The sequence below is a fragment of the Conger conger genome, chromosome 4 (assembly GCF_963514075.1).
Source record: "Conger conger chromosome 4, fConCon1.1, whole genome shotgun sequence".
Lineage (NCBI taxonomy): Eukaryota > Metazoa > Chordata > Actinopteri > Anguilliformes > Congridae > Conger > Conger conger.
In genome coordinates this window covers 77,523,059-77,541,952 of record NC_083763.1, presented here as the reverse complement: position 1 = coordinate 77,541,952, position 18,894 = coordinate 77,523,059, and the positions used below count along the sequence as shown (strand labels likewise).

Below are 18,894 nucleotides of genomic sequence, written 5' to 3'. Positions count from 1 at the left end.
AATGTGTCATTTGTCCATGTAGCTAAATGAAATGCTTTCTGACGTCTGTTAGCTTGGTTTCTGGTCCATTGACTTTTCACAGGTCACAATCGCAGGTTCAGATGTTTTTATCTGATATTCCATATTTCTAGATATTTCTCCGAAGTACAGTAGAAACGAGTGGAAACTCATGTGCAATATGCTCCTGTGCGGTAGATGGCGATAGAGGGGAATGTGACGGGACTGGTGTTTCGGTCGATGATTTCGGTGACAGTTAAAAGAGATCCTCGTCGTTTATTTTCAGACTGCGGAGGCTGCGGAAAATTAGAAAGGGGTCTAGGTAATTTTACAGACGATGCGCTGCGCAATCCGAAAGCTCGTGCTTGAGGGAACACCCACTGCAAACGTGCTGAGCACCAATATTAGACTATTCAGAAAACAAAGAAAGCGACTTTTACTTGTTAAGTGTCCGATTTAGCCAAACGAAAGCCATTGCCACTTTCATGAACAATCAAATGTTTCCGTTTTGTGTTAAGGTAGGTGAGCTCTACGTTTGTTTTAGTGTGTGTAGATATGTGTTAACACGTTATTTGTAGATAGAGCTGAGTGAAAAATAGAAAGTTATGGTAACATAATTTAGGAATATTGGTAAGGCTTTGTTGTTCTTGTGCCGGTAACTCCGTTAGCCGTGCCACTATTCATGATCCACTGGTTTGAGTTCCATATGGCTTTTATGAAACCATCTAGCTATAGGCATGATTAAATAACATCTTGTAACGTTAATAATTCACGAAAGAAGGGCAACACAGCAAGTTTAAAAGTAGTGAATGTTTTAGCTCGCTAAAAGTTAGCTAGCTAGTAGATTGTGCCGTGTGTCATTCCGCTACTTTGATTCGGTAACCGAGCAACGACAATTTCTAGTTTACAATATCAATCCATTCAAGGGGCTAGTGTTCGAATGTCAGTCCAAACATTGAAGTTGAAGAGATGTTGGCTATCCCAGCAAGACAGTGATCCACAGAATACCTCGAAATCAACCATGAAGTACCTCCAGGAAAGACGGATGAAGGTTTTGGAATGGCCACCACAATCCCCAGACTTGAATATTATCTGTGGAGAGATCTCTCAAACATGCCATACTACATGCAAGAATAATATTTCTGAGCTAGAGGTGTTTTGCCAGTAATTGGGAAAAATTCCACAAGCGAGAATTGAAAGACTCTTAGCTGACTACAGGAATCATTTGCAAGCTTGTTATAGTTGCCCAAGGAGGAGTTACAAAGTACTAACTGACAGGGTTCCCAAACTTTGGGAAACCTTTGGGCATCTTTCCTTTTATTATTTTGATTATACTTATAAAAAAATGTAATCTTGCTTTAACATTTGAAAAAATGTCATGTTTAACTTTATAGCCATTTAGAGGACAGGTTCGCTTCTGTTCACTTTGATATTTATTTTTGAATGCTTTTTGACCAGGGGTGCTCCCCTCCAGAACTTCACTCCATGACCTACTGTATCTTCTCCATCCTTTCCTCCCTTTTAGACGATTGGTGGATTCCACACAGCTCACCGATGCAAATATCCCATTAGAATTCACGTGTCATTTTCAGAGCTTCAAGCCCCACCTCTTCAGGTAAAGACATGAAGACAGAACCTGTGACGGACAGCGCAGATTACACAGGGCTGGAGCTGAGATCCTGTTTGATTAAAAATGAAGACACAGAGGAGAGTATAGAGAGGAAGAATGGATTTGGGATGAGCAGGGAGGAAGAACTCATTCTCTCCAACATAAAGGAAGAGGAGGAGGAAGGTGGGGAGAGGCAGAGGGAGGAGGTGAAGACAGAGGATGGTGTGAAAGATGAAGTGGTTGAAAGAAATGACTGGGACCCAGAAACTGAGGGGGGTGAACAGGGGGAGGGAGATGTAATGGACCAAACCCTCCAGACTGACAGGATATCAGATTTCAAACAGGAAGAGGAAAGCTTGACATCCCTGGTTACTTCCTGTTTGCTAAAACAGTCTACAGTGCCCTTCCCTGCACCTCCTGTCATCTCTTCCAGGGCGGGAAAAGCAGGTGATTGAATATTAGTTTAAGTTATAATATAATCTTGTTATATTAGAAACTTAGACAAACCCAAACCTTTGCTGTTGATAAGCACACAAAGCTGCATGTACTTTCCAAAGCAGCTAAAGCAGTCTCAAAATAAGCAGATGTTAGCCCCTGTTTATCACAGCACAGTTTGTGAGTCCGTCTTGTACAAACATCAGAAGTATCTGAGGAAGACCAACCTTTAGCATGTGAAAAACCTTTTAGCAACCAATGGTACAACATTAATACCATGACCAATCAATAGTCATATAGTAGGAGGGATCTCATCTGAGCAAGGTACCACATGGGTCAGTGTTGGGACCACTACTCTTCCTTATTTACACAAAGAACATTGAAATTGAAGCTACTTTCGTTACAAACTGGGAGGTGTAGCTGCTAAATTTAAACAATCTCCATGTGGTAAATTAAATCATAAGGGAGGACTACTTTATGGGAGGAACAGAATTGGAATGTGTGCAATTTTGAGAAGACCTGGGAGAAATGGTTGCTCAAAGTCTTAGTTTTTAGGTGGACTGCTGTAGGCAAACCGGATGCTGTTATGTAGCCAAAATTATTGAATATAAATCAGTACTTCAAAGAAGGGCACCTTGATTAGATCCTGGTATGAAAGATAGAAGTTTTGTGATTTAATATTTCTTCAAGCTTAGTAACAGGACACTTGGGGCTGATTGACATTATTAAATTAAAGGAATAAAAGGAATTAACTCTTCAGGTTGAGTTTTGTCAGGAGAACGAGGGGGCATAAATGTTAATTAGCAAAAGGTAAATTCCACACCGACATCAGGAAGCATTTCTTCACACAGCGGGTACTCACTGCGTGGAATAGCTTGCCAGGGCATGCAGTACGGCCGATGCAGGAACTCCGAGACCAGGCTGGGTGTATTGCTGGATAATATCTAGGCTAGTTTGTAGGTAAATTGTGAGCACATTGTGAGTGTACATTTAGTGGTTGGGAATGTTGGGCCTGAATGGTTTTTTCCTCATTTTGTTATTGGTTTTACTTGTGCTAAAGGGGTTTGCACATCTTGACAAGTCAGTGGAGGTTACTCGAGCGCGATGAGATGGTTTTCCTTTTTAAATAGTTTATTTTTATTTTCTTTGAAATGTTATTGTTTTTCAACTATTTTTCAGCTAACTTTATCTGTAGTTGTACAAATGGCTAACTACTTGTAACTTTTGTTTTCCATTTCTATGTTTTTTTTCCTTTACTGTTCACAACAGTAAATATCATGTCTTCTACTTCTACAGGGCAGTCCGAAGCATTTGGCTGCTCCCAGTGTGGGAAGAGCTTCAAGTCTCCATCTTATTTGAGGGTACACAAGCGAACTCATACAGGAGAGCGCCCGTACCATTGCTCCCAGTGTGAGAAGAGCTTCAGGTGTAAATCTTACCTGACGGTACACCAGCGAACTCATACAGGGGAACGCCCGTACCACTGCTCCCAGTGTGAGAAGAGCTTCAGGTGTAAATCGTACCTGACGGTACATCAGCGAACTCATACAGGAGAGCGCCCATACCACTGCTCCCAGTGTGGGAAGAATTTCATATGTCCTTTACAACTGATGTGTCACAAGCGAATCCACACAGGAGAACGACCCTACCACTGCTCCCAGTGTGGGGAGAATTTCACTCAGTCAAGCAGTCTGACAGAGCACATGCGACGTCATACGGGGGAGCGGCCATACCGCTGCTCCCAATGTGGACAGACGTTCAGTCACTCCAGCAGTCTCCGCTCACACGAACGTCGTCATACGGGAGAGCGGCCATACCACTGCTCCCAGTGCGAACAGACCTTCAACCATCCCAGCAGTTTGAAGTCACACCAGCGCCGTCATACGGGAGAGCGCCCCTACCAGTGCTCCCAGTGCGAGAAGAGCTTCAGATTTGCATCAGACCTGACGGTACACCAGCGAATTCATACAGGAGAGCGCCCATACCAGTGCTCCCAGTGCGGGGAAACCTTCAGTCACTCCAGCAGTCTGTCATCGCACCAGCGCCGTCATACAGGAGTGCGCCCATACCAGTGCTCCAAATGTGATAAGACCTTCAGATATGCATCAAACCTAAGAGTTCACCAGCGACTTCATACAGGGGAGCACACTTAACCCTGTCTCCAGTGTGGGAAGAGCTTCATATGAAAATCAAAACTTCAACATACACCCGAATATCCTTACAGGGGAGTGCCCTAAGTGTTAACTTCAGTGAATTAAGTAGTTAGACATTACGCCAACAGATTCAAAAAGTAAAGTTCTGGTACATTCCCCAGAAAACTTCTGATTCTGACTCACTGTGGTCTTGGAAATGCCCAGTACGCAGTGCAGAGATGTTACAATTAGAGACAAATTAACTTGGTCCTTAATTCACTCTAAAGCACTTTGATATCCATGAAATAAACTTTGCGGATGCAAAATGATTATTAATTATTTTATTTTTTTCATTGACCATTGTGAATTTAGTGGCATTAGAAATGTGCACATCTGCCATTCACTACTTGTTCATTCTTTGGTCAATGAGATGAATGAAATATTCACTTGATGTCACACATCCATGTAAATAAAGTGCTGTAATGTCTGGGGTCATTGTATTTTGTCCACTGGGTCTGTCTTTCAGCAACAGGATTTATCTCCGCTGTATGACATTGCTGCAGTTGAAGCACACAATAATTTCGGATGAACTGTTTGTCAGTCTTTATAGAGATTATGTTTCCACATATTCATTAATATGGCTGGATATTCTTATGTTGAAAGTCAGGGGAAGTGCCAGACCTGGGATTTGTTCTAGAACATTCTGGTTACATACCCAGTTCTGGAACACACTAGTTTCACATTGCTCTGTTGGTGTGGAAATGTCAACATCCTGTCAGGTTAATACGGTCAGTGCTTGTTGTAAACCTCGAAGGTGTACTGTTGACTGTTGAGTTGTACTGATTTGAGCTTGTAAAGACTGGAATGAAAATATTAATGTTTTTATTGATAACATACAAAAATAGTTGCATATTTATACTGCCGTAACTGTGTATGTGGTCAGTAAAACCCATTTGCGCAGTGGTACCTAATTGTGAACTTGGAGCGGTGTTTGCGGGCCTCAGCGTAGCAGCTTGAATGCTTGCACACCGTTGGACAGTCGAGCATTTAACATCACGGCATAATGTTCAGTCTCTCCCCTCGTAATTGTTGTTGTTGTCCTCCGCTGCATGACGAAAGCCAATGCTGACATCGCTTTGGGGAGTGAGGGTAGAGCAGCGGATTACTCAGTCAACCCACCTCACCTGGTTACCTGGGTCTCGACGGTGTGCCGATTTGAAAGCAAAAACCGGCAGACCCAGTAGAGAGTTCATACTCTCTCTTTCTCAGTACTGGGACTTTCAGTGGCGGCAGGGTTTCAGAGAGTGGTTTTGGTTGGGGGGGGTGAGCATACTAATGAGAGATGCATTTATTATTATTATTATTATTCATAGCTTATTCTAAATCGCTTTCAACCCATGAGACTTCACGCCTGTTTGGAAGCTGTCTCCATGTCACTGCATATGTCTGCGATTCCCATGGTCTCATTGGAAGTCATCAGATTTGACACGGTTCGCCTTTACCCAGCGTCCTACATCAACAGGCTTATTAATAAAGTTGTCTATAAAGTTCATATTTTGTGTGAAGATTTTAAATGTACAGATGTTGTCTCATTCTAATGCACTGCTTTTTTTTCTCTTCATTAACTGTTGTGAATTAATATATTGGAAAAATGCGCACAATAGCAGTGGTGAATGAAATTATTTGCATATGTCGGTTCAATGACTAAAACGGGTAGGGTGGGTGGAAGAAATGTTTTATGATTTAATGTATATATTTCTACATATCCATTTGTATTTGTGGATATATCCCATTAGAAGGTTGTGCTTTGAGTGTACCAGGGCAGTACCATGCCTTGGAATCGGTTGTAGAGCGGTTCTAGAACTAGGTTATTGAGTGATTCTCAATCTCAGTCCTGGGGGGCTGCTGTGTATGCTGGATTACGATCCAAGCTTATTGTCCTACATTGCAACCAATTGTAATACAATACAGGCTTCATATTGCCTGAAACTTTGAGACACGGTGTCATTTGTTTTCTCTGATGAAATTATAAAGCTGTCAAGTCCTATTTGGTGTGTTTGGCCTCTTAGTGTGAAACACTGGATCTCCTCCCCCACAGGAACTAAACCTGGCCCAAATCTGAAGAAGACCTGTTCTCATCATGAAATACTGCTGGAGGTTGACTGTCAGACTGATCAGCAGGGTATCTGTCTGCTGTGTTGGATGGATAAACACAGAGGCCATGATACAGTCTCAGCTGCAAGAAAGAACTGAGAGAAGGACTGCAACTCCTAAATATGGGTCAAGCCAATTTTTCAAAACTAGTTTTTACTTAATCGTGCAAATTATACTAGAATGATTATACTAGCAATTATACTAGCATGACAGGGCGGCCTGTAGCATAGTGGTTAAGGTAAATGACTGGGACACGCAAGGTCGGTGGTTCTATTCCGGGTGTAGCCACAATAAGATCCGCACAGCTGTTGGGCAAGGCTCTTAACCCTGCATAGCTCCAGGGGAGGATTGTCTCCTGCTTCGTCTAATCAACTGTATGTCTCTCTGGATAAGAGCATCTGCCAAATGCCAATAATGTAATGTAATGTAAATACTATATAGCTGTTGTTCTGACATTTTACATTTACATTTTAGTCATTTGGCAGACGCTTTTAATCCAAAGCGATTTACAAGTGCATAGGTTCTTCCACAAGTCAAAGCATCACATCCATAACTAGGAAAATACACATGAATGCTGTTCTAAACATATAGTCATCATAAGTGGGAATATTATTTTTTAAAAATTTTTTAATACATTTTTTGGGGTTAGACAAGGAGGATAGGGATCAGAAAGGGGGGCGGGGGAAATCAGGAGGGAGGACTAAGGTAGAATTTGAAAAGGTGTGTTTTTAGTCTGCGTCGAAATAGGGGCAAGGATTCTGCTGTCCTGACAGTGGTAGGCAAGTCATTCCACCACTGAGGAACCAGAACGGAAAACAGGCGTGAACGTGCAGCTCGACCGCCAGGTGCACGTAGAGAGGGAACCATAAGGCAACCAGAGCTGGCAGACCGGAGTCGTCTAGCTGGTGAGTAGGGAGTGATTAAAGATTGTATATAAGGTGGGGCAGTCCCCTTAGCAGCCTGAAATGCCAACACTAGGGCCTTGAATCGGATATATGTTGTCAGAGAAATTTAGCAATGGTGCTTATAAATGAAATTCTGATCCACTGTGATGAAGCAAAGCAGGAAGTACAGACTAGTTGGCTCTCTGACAGCTTCCATCTTTGTTTCCTGGTTAAAACAACAAAAAGTAAAAAATTCCATCAGAGAATCCAGGAGAGAGAGAAGGAGCTGCAGGATCTGAGACAGGCTGTGCAGTCACTCAAGGTGGGTACTGACCAGAGGAGAAGACAACAGCTGGCTGCTGGAAGAGCCATTTCAGGGCTCAGTCAGCCAGTGAGGAGCTCAGTGTTGGGACACTTTCCAGCCCTGTGGGGCTCAATCCCACTCAATCCCAATAATATAATGTCTGGGGATACACATTCCAGCCCAGTAGGTGGCGGCAAAGCACCAAAAGTTATGCACTGTCAATAAAAACAAATGACAAACAGAGGAAGAAACGGAATTTATTTCGATAAACGGAGTCAATTTACGGGAGTTGTTTTCACCGCTATCAGACTTAATCGCCGATCTGCTCCCTAAATGAGATGGTATTGAAACTAAAGTAGCCAGCTAAATGGGAGGAACATAGACATGTATACACCACCCTCTGTTTTTGTTGGTCAGAGATGACCACTATACAACTTCCGGTTTTTGGCTGCCCGTTTGTATTTAGCTAGCTAGGTAATGCGTAATCATTTGGCTTGCTGCACAGATTTGTATCGGTTAACTTCAGGGGTAAAGCTGTTTCGGTCAAATTCGCGGTATATTGTGTTGGTGATGCGGTGGGCCCACATTTAGTACAAGAGAGACTGCACATTGCGCAACACCTGGTAAGAGCCGAGCACGGATATTGGCCAGATACGTTGCCAAGCTAACTTGCCGAACTGCATGCCAGAATTATTCTCGTCATGTCATTGTCTTTGCTGGAATAAAGACTTCACCGAGTTATCACCATGGTTTCCGTCAGTAGGTAGCGGTCCCAATATTTTCTATTTTTTTTTCCGAGAACGCACTCCCTTTTCAGTGTTAAATCGCCTTTGTTCGTATTCCAAAATGTTGTATGCTACAGTTTTAGCTATAGCTATTGACTTTATTAAAAAAAAACTATTTTTTTAACTTAACATTCAGGATTACCTTTCAGTTTTGCAGCCTGATTGAGTATTCAATTACATACTCAACTGAATACCTAAACACTAAACGGACTTCAGAATACACTCGGCTAAAAAAAGATCAGATGATAAAATCCTACATATTTAGTTTTACATGTGTATAATTCGATGTCGAACGTGAAATAATTAACCCTTTTCTGGTTTATATTTGCATGTGTGAAGAGTTCTTGAAATGCTGTAAATTTGAAGTGATTCGTATGATGTTGTCAATTACAACAACATCATATACATTTCTTGTTATGGCGTTAGTAAAAAAAAAAAAAAGACATTTGTGTATGTATAATTTAAAAGAAAATATATTAACTGCTTTTTAAATTTTACTGCCACCTAACACAAATATAATTTTTGTTTAGAGGTTGTTTCCAGTACAGAGAGTAATATTTGGTGAAATGATAGCTGAATTCTTGAAATAGAAGATGGTCTAACGCAAGTGCACTACCCTATAGTTTTACAAGTACAGGCGTAACTGATACACAGCCTTGTAATAGACATGTGCAATTTGTGCCAGGGGGGTTGCGATTCGATTCCCGTCCTGGGTGTGTTGAAGTGTCCCTGAGCAAAACCCCTAAATGCTCTTGACGAGCTGGTTGGTGCCCTGCTTGGTAGCCAATCGCCATTGGTGTGACTGTGTATGAATGCATGAGATCAATTGTATGGCGATAAAGGTGCTATATAATTTCCAACCATTTATCATTTAACTTTCCCTTGTGTGTGTAAAAGTCCTCATGTGCTTCAGGTATATAACACAACACCTGAGAGGTAGACTACTGTAGACATTAATTAATTTCTTAAGCAGAAACCTCCCCCCTGATTTTATATACATGTATGGTATGTCTGGCAACTATTTTGGAGCTCAAGGAAGTGCTACAGAAATAATGATTTTAATACTTGTACATAATAAAATAAATAATATAATGTGTTTATTATCCAGACATTGCGTGTATTTATTGTTACTGTTATTCACAAGTTTAAAGAAATTTACATGTTTGGCTTTCGGTTTATGTACAGGGAACCGTCTTAAAGTTATTGAAGTTTTTGAAAGTTAAAATGTCCATATTGACAATGCACAGCCAAACCGGTTTTAAAGAGTGTTTTACTAGGAGAGACATATTTTGTTTCATACCAAAGATATAGTGACAAGTTAGCTTCTTTATGTTATTTGAAATAGGTCTCGTATAATTTGTTTGCAGTTTGCAATCCGGTTTTAAAATGAGGAAGTTATGATAATAGGACAATTTATAGTGCTACTGTTGAAAGTTAACTTGTTCAAAGTACTCATTTTCACAATGTCATGTTCTCATGTATTGACATGGGTACTTAAGAATATATATTGGACACTAATATATCATTTTCCTATATATACGTGATAATTTAATCTGTGTGTACCGCTCCTACTTTTTATCTTAATTTACACAGACTGGCATTTCTAAAATCAGTTGAATATATTTAACAGTTAAAGTTTTAAGTGACCTAAATAAAGAAAAATTACATTGAGTGCAAGATAAAGATGCAGTATTTGTTATTGTTTTTAAATTTGGTACTTAAATAGCCCCTATGCTAGTGGACATGGCTTTATCTTACACTGGCCATATGTTGTTACCCCTCAGTGTTCCTCTGTGGGGTCTGTACCGTACCCCGAGAATAATACCATCCAGTCGTTCCGCATCTTTAGTAAAAACAAAACCAACAACACAGATGTTGTTTCAAAAGTGCTATATAACAATATATACAGTACTGTGCAAAAGTTTTAGGCAGGTGTGGAAAAAAATGCTGTAAAGTAAGAATGCTTTCAAAAATATAAATATTAATAGTTTATTTTTTATCAATTTACAAAATGCAAAGTGAGTCAACAGAAAAAATCTAAATCAAATCAATATTTGGTGTGACCACACTTTGCATAAATTCCTCTAGGTACACTTGCACAAAGTCAGGGATTTTGTAGGCATATAGTCAGGTGTGTGATTAACCAAGTATACCAAACAGGAGCTAATTATCATCAATTTAATATGTAAGTTGAAACACAATCATTGACTGAAACAGAAACAACTCTGCTTCCAAGGTGAGGTTGCTGAAGACTGTTTAATGTCAGAAGTCATACACCATGGCAAGACTAAGCACAGCAACAAGACACAAGGTAGTTATACTGCATCAGCAAGGTCTCTTCCAGGCAGAAATTTCAAGGCAGACAGGGGTTTCCGGATGTGCTGTACAAGCTCTGTTGAAGAAGAAGCACAAAGAAACGGGCAACGTTGAGGACCGTAGCTGCAGTGGTCGGCCAAGTAAACTTAGTGCAGCAGATGAAAGACACATCATGCTTCCCCTCACAATCAAAAGATGTCCAGCCATGCCATCAGCTCAGAATTGGCAGAAACCAGTGGGACCCAGGTACACCCATCCGACATTGAAACAAGGCCAAGTGAATCAACTATGCACAAAAAAATGGGGTGCATGAAAATGGCTGCGGATTCTCTGGACTGATGAGTCAAAATGTTAAATATTTGGCTGTAGCAGAAGACACTGTGCTGGAGAGTGGTACAAGAAGGAGTGTCTGCAGGCGACAGTGAAGCATTGTGGAGGTTCTTTGCAAGTTTGGGGCTGCATTTCTGCAGATGGTGTTGGGGATTTGCTCAGAATGAATCGTCTCCTCAATGCTGAGAAGTACAGGCAGATACTTATCCATCATGCAATACCATCCGGGAGGCATCTGATTGGCCCCAAATTCATTCTGCAGCAGGACAACGACCCCAAACATACAGCCAATGTCATTAGGAACTATGTTCAGCGTAAAGAAGAACAAGGTTCTTCTGATGGTATGGCCCCCACAGAGCCCTGATCTCAACATAATCACGTCATCATGTCATGAGATTATATGAAGAGACAGAAGCACTTGAGGCTGCCTAAATCCACAGATGAACTGTGGCTAGTTCTCCAAGATCCAAGATGTTTGGAACAACCTACCTGCCGAGTTTCTTCAAAAATTGTGTGCAAGTATACCTCGAAGAATTTATGCTGTTTTGAAGGCAAAGGGTGGTCACACCAAATATTGATTTGATTAAATGTTTCTTCTGTTCACTCATTTTGCATTTTGTTAATTGATAAAAATAAACTATTAACATTTCTATTTTTGAAAGCATTCTTACTTTACAGCATTTTTTCACACCTGCCTAAAACCTTTGCACAGTACTGTATATCTATATGGACAGTCCATACTATTGTCACTTACAAATTGTCAAACTTGTATATTCTATGACTTAACGAAAAAGTATTATGACAACTTGCTTTCAGCTTTCTGCCTAGTGTTTTGACAGGGTGACGCAGAATTTACATGACAGAAGTAGTTAATACACAACGTTGTGAACGTGTAGTGTCCGTAGTGTATGTTCCAGCTTTACAAACTGCATCTTTCTACTGTACAATCGGCATGTTTTCAGCTAATATATGTGGAGGATGTATTGTGTGTTTATGTGTTCAGTAAATATATGTATTTACTGAAACTCTTTCACACCCCTTGGCATTTGGCAGACACTCTTATCCAGAGCAACATACAGTTGATTAGCAGGAGACAATCCTCCCCTGGAGCAATGCAGGGTTAAGGGCCTTGCTCAGGGGCCCAACGGCTGTGCAGATCTTTTTGTGGCTGCACCAGGATTCGAACCACCGATCTTGCGTGTCCCAGTCATTTATCTTAACCACTACACTACAGGCCGCCGCACTGATTGTTGCTCTTTTGCTGGGAACCTAGGCGCAGTGTGTGGCATGCTTCCATTTACAGTATTATATCTACCTTAAACCACACAAGTGTCTGGGGGGAAGTTTATATATGCAATATGCAGTACTGTGCAAAAGTCTTAGGCGCCTGTATAACATTCTGTACACATACAATTCTTTCAAAAAGAATTCAATGAAAGGTCCTAAATAAACATACTATGCATTTTACATTGCATTTGAGTAATTTGGCAGAATAGTTAACTGAATCGAATCAATATGTTTTGTGACCACCCTTCGGCGTTAAAACTGCATCACTTCTCTGAGATGGCCAACGCTGTCCTGCAGTTCTATAAGACTGTTCCAAGCATGTTGGAGAACTTGCCACAGTTCTTCTGCAGACTTTGGTTGGCTCAGATAGCCTTGATCAAGTTTTTATGTAAAAAGTAGTCAATTGCTTACAGTAATATGTTACTTTTTAAAATTAAATACAAAAATGTCTCTGTAAAATCAAATCTTTTGGAAAATGAATATTCAAATGTGTTCTTTTATACTAACACACACAAAAAAAGAAACATATATAATAAAGTCGAAGGTGCCTAAGTCTTCTGCACAGTGCTGTATATGTTTTATACAATAAAAAAAAAATTGTGACTAGCATTTAGTGTCCGTATCCCTGTTTGCAGCACCTCAAATATACACTCAATAAGCACTTTATTAGGAACCCCTGTACACCTACTTATTTTTCAGATTATCTAATCAGCCAATCGTGTGGCGGCTGTGCAATGTATAAAAACATTCAGATACGGGATCAACCATCATCATGCGGAAGAAATGTGATCTGAGTGACTTTGACTGTGGAATGATTGTTGGTCCCAGACAGGGTGGTTTGAGTATCTCAGGAACTGCTCATCTCCTGGGATTTTCACACACAACAGTCTCTAGAGTTTACTCAGAATGGTACGAAAAACATCCAGTGAGCGGCAGTTCTGCGGGCTAAAATTTGTTTAATGAGAGGTCAGAGGAGAAGGGCCAGACTGGTCAAAGCTGACAGGAAGGTGACAGTAACACAAATGACTACACATTACAACAGTGGAATGCCAAAGAGCATCTCTGAACACACAACACGTCAAACTAGCAAACTACAGCAACGGAAGACTAATAAGTCAAACAAAGAAGTCTTAATAAACCTACCAACCTTACCTAATAAAGTGCTCACTGAGTGTATAACGTTTTTATCAGTTGAGTTTGTTCAGAGATGTTTCTGATCATGCTGCAGAAAGGTTTTGTGAACGTGGGAGATGGGAAACATTATTTATGCTGTAATCATTATAATTTTTCAGTCAGAAATGCAGGTAAATTGTACATCTGATCCTGTTTCAGCCGACCTTGTTCTGGTTATTATTTGCAGTACCGCTGTTGAAATGAGTTCTTTAAAGGAATATTTAACTTTGGTATAACACAAGCAATTCTGTGGAGCCTAACGCTGTTGTATTTGCATAGCGTGCTGTAGAATCTCTCCCCACCTTCAAGTGCAAACTGAAGACGCACCTCTTCAAGCAGCACCTCTCCCCGTCCCTCCCTACCTCCCTGTGAACCTTAATTGTTGTCTTTCTGTGATTTACTTTTTTTTATGGGTATGCACTTTGTTGTACGTCACTCTGGATAAGAGCGTCTGCCAAATGCCATTAATGTAATGTAACATACCTCAGTGGTCTCACCACTGACTAGTAGGTCTGCTCTGCTTCTGTTAACTGTCTGTTCTCTCCCCAGGAACTCATTAACTGACTGTTTTCTCTCCACCCTTTCATCCCTTTAGAAGATTGGTGGATTCCACATAGCTCACCAAAGCAAATGTCCAATCAGAATCTGTGCTTCAGTCTCTAAGAGCTTCAAGCCCCGCCTCTTCAGGTGAAGACATGAAGACAGAACCTGTGATGGACAGCGCAGATTACACAGGGCTGGAGCTCAGATCCTGTCTGATTAAAAGTGAAGACGCAGAGGAGAGTATAGAGAGGAAGAATGGATGTGGGATGAGCAGGGAGGAAGAACTCATTCTCTCCAACATAAAGGAAGAGGAGGAGGAAGGTGGGGAGAGGCAGAGGGAGGAGGTGAAGACAGAGGATGGTGTGAAAGATGAAGAGGTTGAGTCCGGACAACAAAAAGAGAGTGATGAATGGAAGGAGGGGGATGAAATTATTTCAGAATCCACTCAACCTGACATGGAGCTGAAGAAAGAACGAACACCTGTCTGCAAGAAACCGGTAGAGGAGGGCTTGTCATCTCGGATCGCTTCTTGTCAGGTCCGACAGCCTCGAGTATCCTCCCCCGGATCTCCTGTCATCTCCTCCAGTACAGGTAATGCAGGTGTTCTGTTTGGACATCCTGTATGTAACGCAAAATTTACAAGCCTAGGGCCATTTACTATTTCTGAGGTATTTTATTTTTAATCTGTTCTGTGTTCTGTAAGTTATGGGAATTCCTATATGTACATATTTGTCTTCTCTTCCTACAGGGCAGTCTGAGGTGTTTGCCTGCTCCCAGTGCCCATTCGCTCACCTAGAAGAAGTGAAGCTTCACCAGCACGTTGAGAAGGTGCACCCAGAGGAGCACAGCAGGGTTCTGAGATCTGGAGGAAACAGAGAAGAGAAGCCACTGCCTCCCAGTAGCACACATCAGCACCCCACACCCCCTAAAACACTCCCCACCCCAACACAGGCCCACACAGGCACTGCAGGGGCCCACACCTGCTCCCACTGTGGGAAGAGCTTCAGGCATAAGTCAAACTTGACTGTACATCAGCGAATCCATACAGGGGAATGTCCCTATCAGTGTTCAGAGTGTGGGATGAGCTTCAGTCAGTCAAATACTTTGAGAATACATCAGAGGACTCATACGGGAGAGCGCCCATACCACTGCACCCAGTGTGGGCAGACCTTCAGATCCAAATCATGCCTGACAAGACATGATCGAATCCATACAGGAGAGCGCCCCTACCCCTGCCCCCAGTGTGGGAAGTGTTTCACATCAAAATCACGTCTGAAAACACACCAACCAGTGCATACTGGGGAGCGCCCATACCACTGCTCCCACTGTGGGAAGAGCTTCAGATCCAAATCATGCCTGACAAGACATGATCGAATTCATACAGGAGAGCGCCCCTACCCCTGCCCCCAGTGTGGGAGGAACTTCAGTTGTAAAACTGACCTGTCGGTACACCAGCGAGTTCATACAGAGGAGCGGCCATACCACTGCTCCCAGTGTGAGAAGAGCTTTAAAAGTAAATCTTATTTGATGGAACACCAGCAATGCCATATACAGGCGCACCCAAACCAGTGCACCCAGTGTGGGAAGACCTTCAGCTGTAAAGCATACATAACAGTACACCAGCGAGTTCATACTGGGGAACGCCCGTACCACTGCTCCCAGTGTAAGAAGAGCTTTAGAAGTATATCTCACTTGAAGGCACACCAGCGGACTCATACCGGAGAGCGCCCATACCACTGCCCCCAGTGTGGGAAGAACTTCAGTTGTAAGTCACATTTGACAATACACCAGCGAACCCACACAGGAGAGCGCCCGTACCACTGCTCCCAGTGTGGGAAGGGCTTCACGTCCTCTACGCAATTTAAACATCATCAGCGAATTCACACAGGAGAGCGGCCGTACCAGTGCCCCGTGTGTGGGGAGCATTTCAATCAACCCAGCAGCCTGAGGAAACATCAGAGGACTCACTTAGGAGGACGCCCCTACCGCTGCTCCCAGTGTGGGGAGAGCTGCTCCCAGTGTGGGAAGAGCTGCTCCCAGTGTGGGAAGGGCTGCTCCCAGTGTGGGAAGAGCTGCTCCCAGAGCCACCGGGCGGCCCACCGGGGGATTCACACAGGGCAGCACCAGCGAGTTCACGCCGCGAGTTACCCCTTCCACTGCTTCCAGTGCGGACAGGGCTTTGGGGAATCGCAGAGTTTGGTTCTGCACCAGAAAACCTGTGCGAAATAGTCCCCGCCTCGCACGACCAGGAGCGGAAAGAGCTTCATTGGTATAATGAAAATCCTACCGTAAGTTTTTTTTCTTTTCTTTTTTTTTTCTTTATTATTTCCCATGGACAAAACTTTATATTGTCAATTCTTCAGGTTTCTGCCCTTTGCGGGATTCTGTATGAACAGCCATATGAGGGCGATATACATTGCCCTCCATAACGTTTGGGACAAAGACGCATCATTCATTTCTTGCCTCTATACAATTTGAGATTTGTAATAAAATACAAATGTCATTAAAGTAGTCATGTCATGTTTAGACTTCCTGATCTCTGTGACATATCAACATCCTCAGAATCTGAATATCTCATTTTCAGGTTGCCCTGCAAGCGATACTAAAACTCTTTGCATTTGAATGGATCTCTGTGGGAATTTGGGTGGATCTAGATTTGGCTGTAAATTGTGCCGATACGTTACAGAACACATTTGCTGGCAAAATGGCTTTAAGTCGTCAAGGGTCCAAGGTATCAAACGAGCCCCACGCCGCCGTGCTCCTGCCCGATGCGCAGTAGATATGTGATAGGTCGAGTTGTCGCCGAGTGACACAACACGACTCCTCCCGCTGTGGGAAGAGGTTTCCTGTCCCGGCCAGCGTGCACATCTACCGCAAACCCAGGAGCACGCCCGTGGGCTCATGCGTGGGACTGCGCTTCTGTTCACGGTGTGCGGGGAGGTTCAGCCGCTCGCGCTCGAGTTTCACCTGTCCACCCCTCAGCGTCCAGAACGGAGAGTTTCACTGTCCACCCCTCAGCGTCCAGAACGGAGAGTTTCACTGTCCTTCCCCTCAGCGTCCAGAACGGAGAGTTTCACTGTCCTTCCCCTCAGCGTCCAGAACGCTGTCCTTCCCCGGTACTCAGAATTGGCCCACCAGCCACTCTGCATAGAAGAGAACAGCCATCATATTTATGTGTTTATTATTATTATTATGTTTATGTTCTTGCGTTTCATGGTCATGTACACATATGTCATGTACAGTGCATCCGGAAAGTATTCACAGCGCTTCACTTTTCCCACATTATGTTATGTTACAGCCTTATTCCAAAATGGAATAAATTCATTTTTTTCCTCAAAATTCTACACACAACACCCCATAATGAGAACATGAGAGAAGTTTTTTAGAAATTGTTGCAAATGTATTAAAAAAAAAAACTAAGAAATCACATGTACATAAGTATTCACAGCCTTTGCCATGAAGCTCAAAATTGAGCTCAGGTGCATCCTGTTTTCCACCTTATTGGAGTCCACCTGTAGTAAATTCAGTTGATTGGACATGCTTTGGAAAGGCACACACCTGTCTATAAGGTGCCACAGTTGACACTGCATGTCGGAGCACAAACCAAGCATGAAGTCAAAGGAATTGTCTGTAGACCGCCGAGACAGGATTGTCTTGAGGCACAAATCTGAGTAAGGGTACAGAAAAATTTCTGCTGCTTTGAAGGTCCCAATGAGCACAGTGGCCTCCATCATCCGTAAATGGAAGAAGTTCGGAACCACCAGGACTCTTCTTAGAGCTGGCCGCCCGTCTAAACTGAGCAATCAGGGGAGAAGGGCCTTAGTCAGGGAGGTGACCAAGAACCCGATGGTTACTCTGTAACCAGCTCCAGCATTCCTCTGTGGAGAGAGGAGAACCTTCCAGAAGGACAACCATCTCTGCAGCAATCCACCAATCAGGCCTGTATGGTAGAGTGGCCAGACGGAACCCACTCCTTAGTGAAAGGCACATGGCAGCCCACCTGGAGTTTGCCAAAAGGCACCTGAAGGACTCTCAGACCATGAGAAACAAAATTCTCTGGTCTGATGAGACAAAGACTGAACTCTTTGGCGTGAATGCCAGGCGTCATGTTTGGAGGAAACCAGGCACCGCTGATCACCTGGCCAATACCATCCCTACAGTGAAGCAAGGTGGTGGCAGTATCATGCTGTGGGGATGTTTTTCAGCGGCAGGAACTGGGAGACTAGTCAGGATTGAGGGAAAGATGAATGCAGCAATGTACAGAGACATCCAGGATGAAAACCTGCTCCAGAGCGCTCTTGACCTCAGACTGGGGTGACGGTTCATCTTTCAGCAGGACAACGACCCTAAGCACACAGCCAAGATATCAAAGGAGTGGCTACAGGACAACTCTGTGAATGTCCTTGAGTGGCCCAGCCAGAGCCCAGACTTGAATCCGATTGAACATCGCTGGAGAGATCTTAAAATGGCTGTGCACCGACGCTCCCCATCCAACCTGATGGAGCTTGAGAGGTGCTGCAAAGAGGAATGGGCGAAACTGCCCAAAGATATGTGTGCCAAGCTTGTGGCATCATATTCAAAAAGACTTGAGGCTGTAATTCAGGGTTCCAGGCCAACTTTTCCACTGGTAGCACTGGTGCTACCAACTTTCTCAGTTGGTCGCACCAGCATATGATTTGGTCGCACCTTTTTTCTTTGCACAGCATGGTATTAATCAATGACCTTGATGAATAGTTGCATACCCTAGTTTTGCATTGATGTAAAGATTGACAGTGACTCCAGACTTGTTATTTGCAAAATATTTTAATCTGAACATAACTGAACATAACAAAACATAACAAACATAAAAGCAAAGCATAACAGCTTTGCTTAGCATAACAGTAGGGAGGGCAAAGTGGAACTGGGTCAATGACATGACGTGCAAATTTCTGTGTCCGAGTGCATT

General features: G+C 42.8%; 2 protein-coding genes across 2 annotated transcripts; both read left to right on the top strand.

The window, feature by feature from the left end:
- The first annotated feature begins 274 nt into the window (after positions 1-274).
- Positions 275-6,220, top strand: LOC133127153 (zinc finger protein 782-like). Its single transcript, XM_061239830.1, has 3 exons — positions 275-515; positions 1,523-2,053; positions 3,338-6,220. The coding sequence occupies exons 2-3, from the start codon at positions 1,621-1,623 to the stop codon at positions 4,192-4,194; spliced, it is 1,290 nt and encodes a 429-aa protein (XP_061095814.1). The 5' UTR covers positions 275-515; positions 1,523-1,620; the 3' UTR covers positions 4,195-6,220.
- Positions 6,221-14,882: 8,662 nt separating this feature from the next.
- On the top strand, positions 14,883-16,603 carry LOC133127155 (zinc finger protein 665-like). The gene is made up of 2 exons (XM_061239833.1): positions 14,883-16,237; positions 16,534-16,603. The coding sequence occupies exon 1, from the start codon at positions 15,030-15,032 to the stop codon at positions 16,176-16,178; it is 1,149 nt and encodes a 382-aa protein (XP_061095817.1). The 5' UTR covers positions 14,883-15,029; the 3' UTR covers positions 16,179-16,237; positions 16,534-16,603.
- The last annotated feature ends 2,291 nt before the right edge of the window (positions 16,604-18,894 follow it).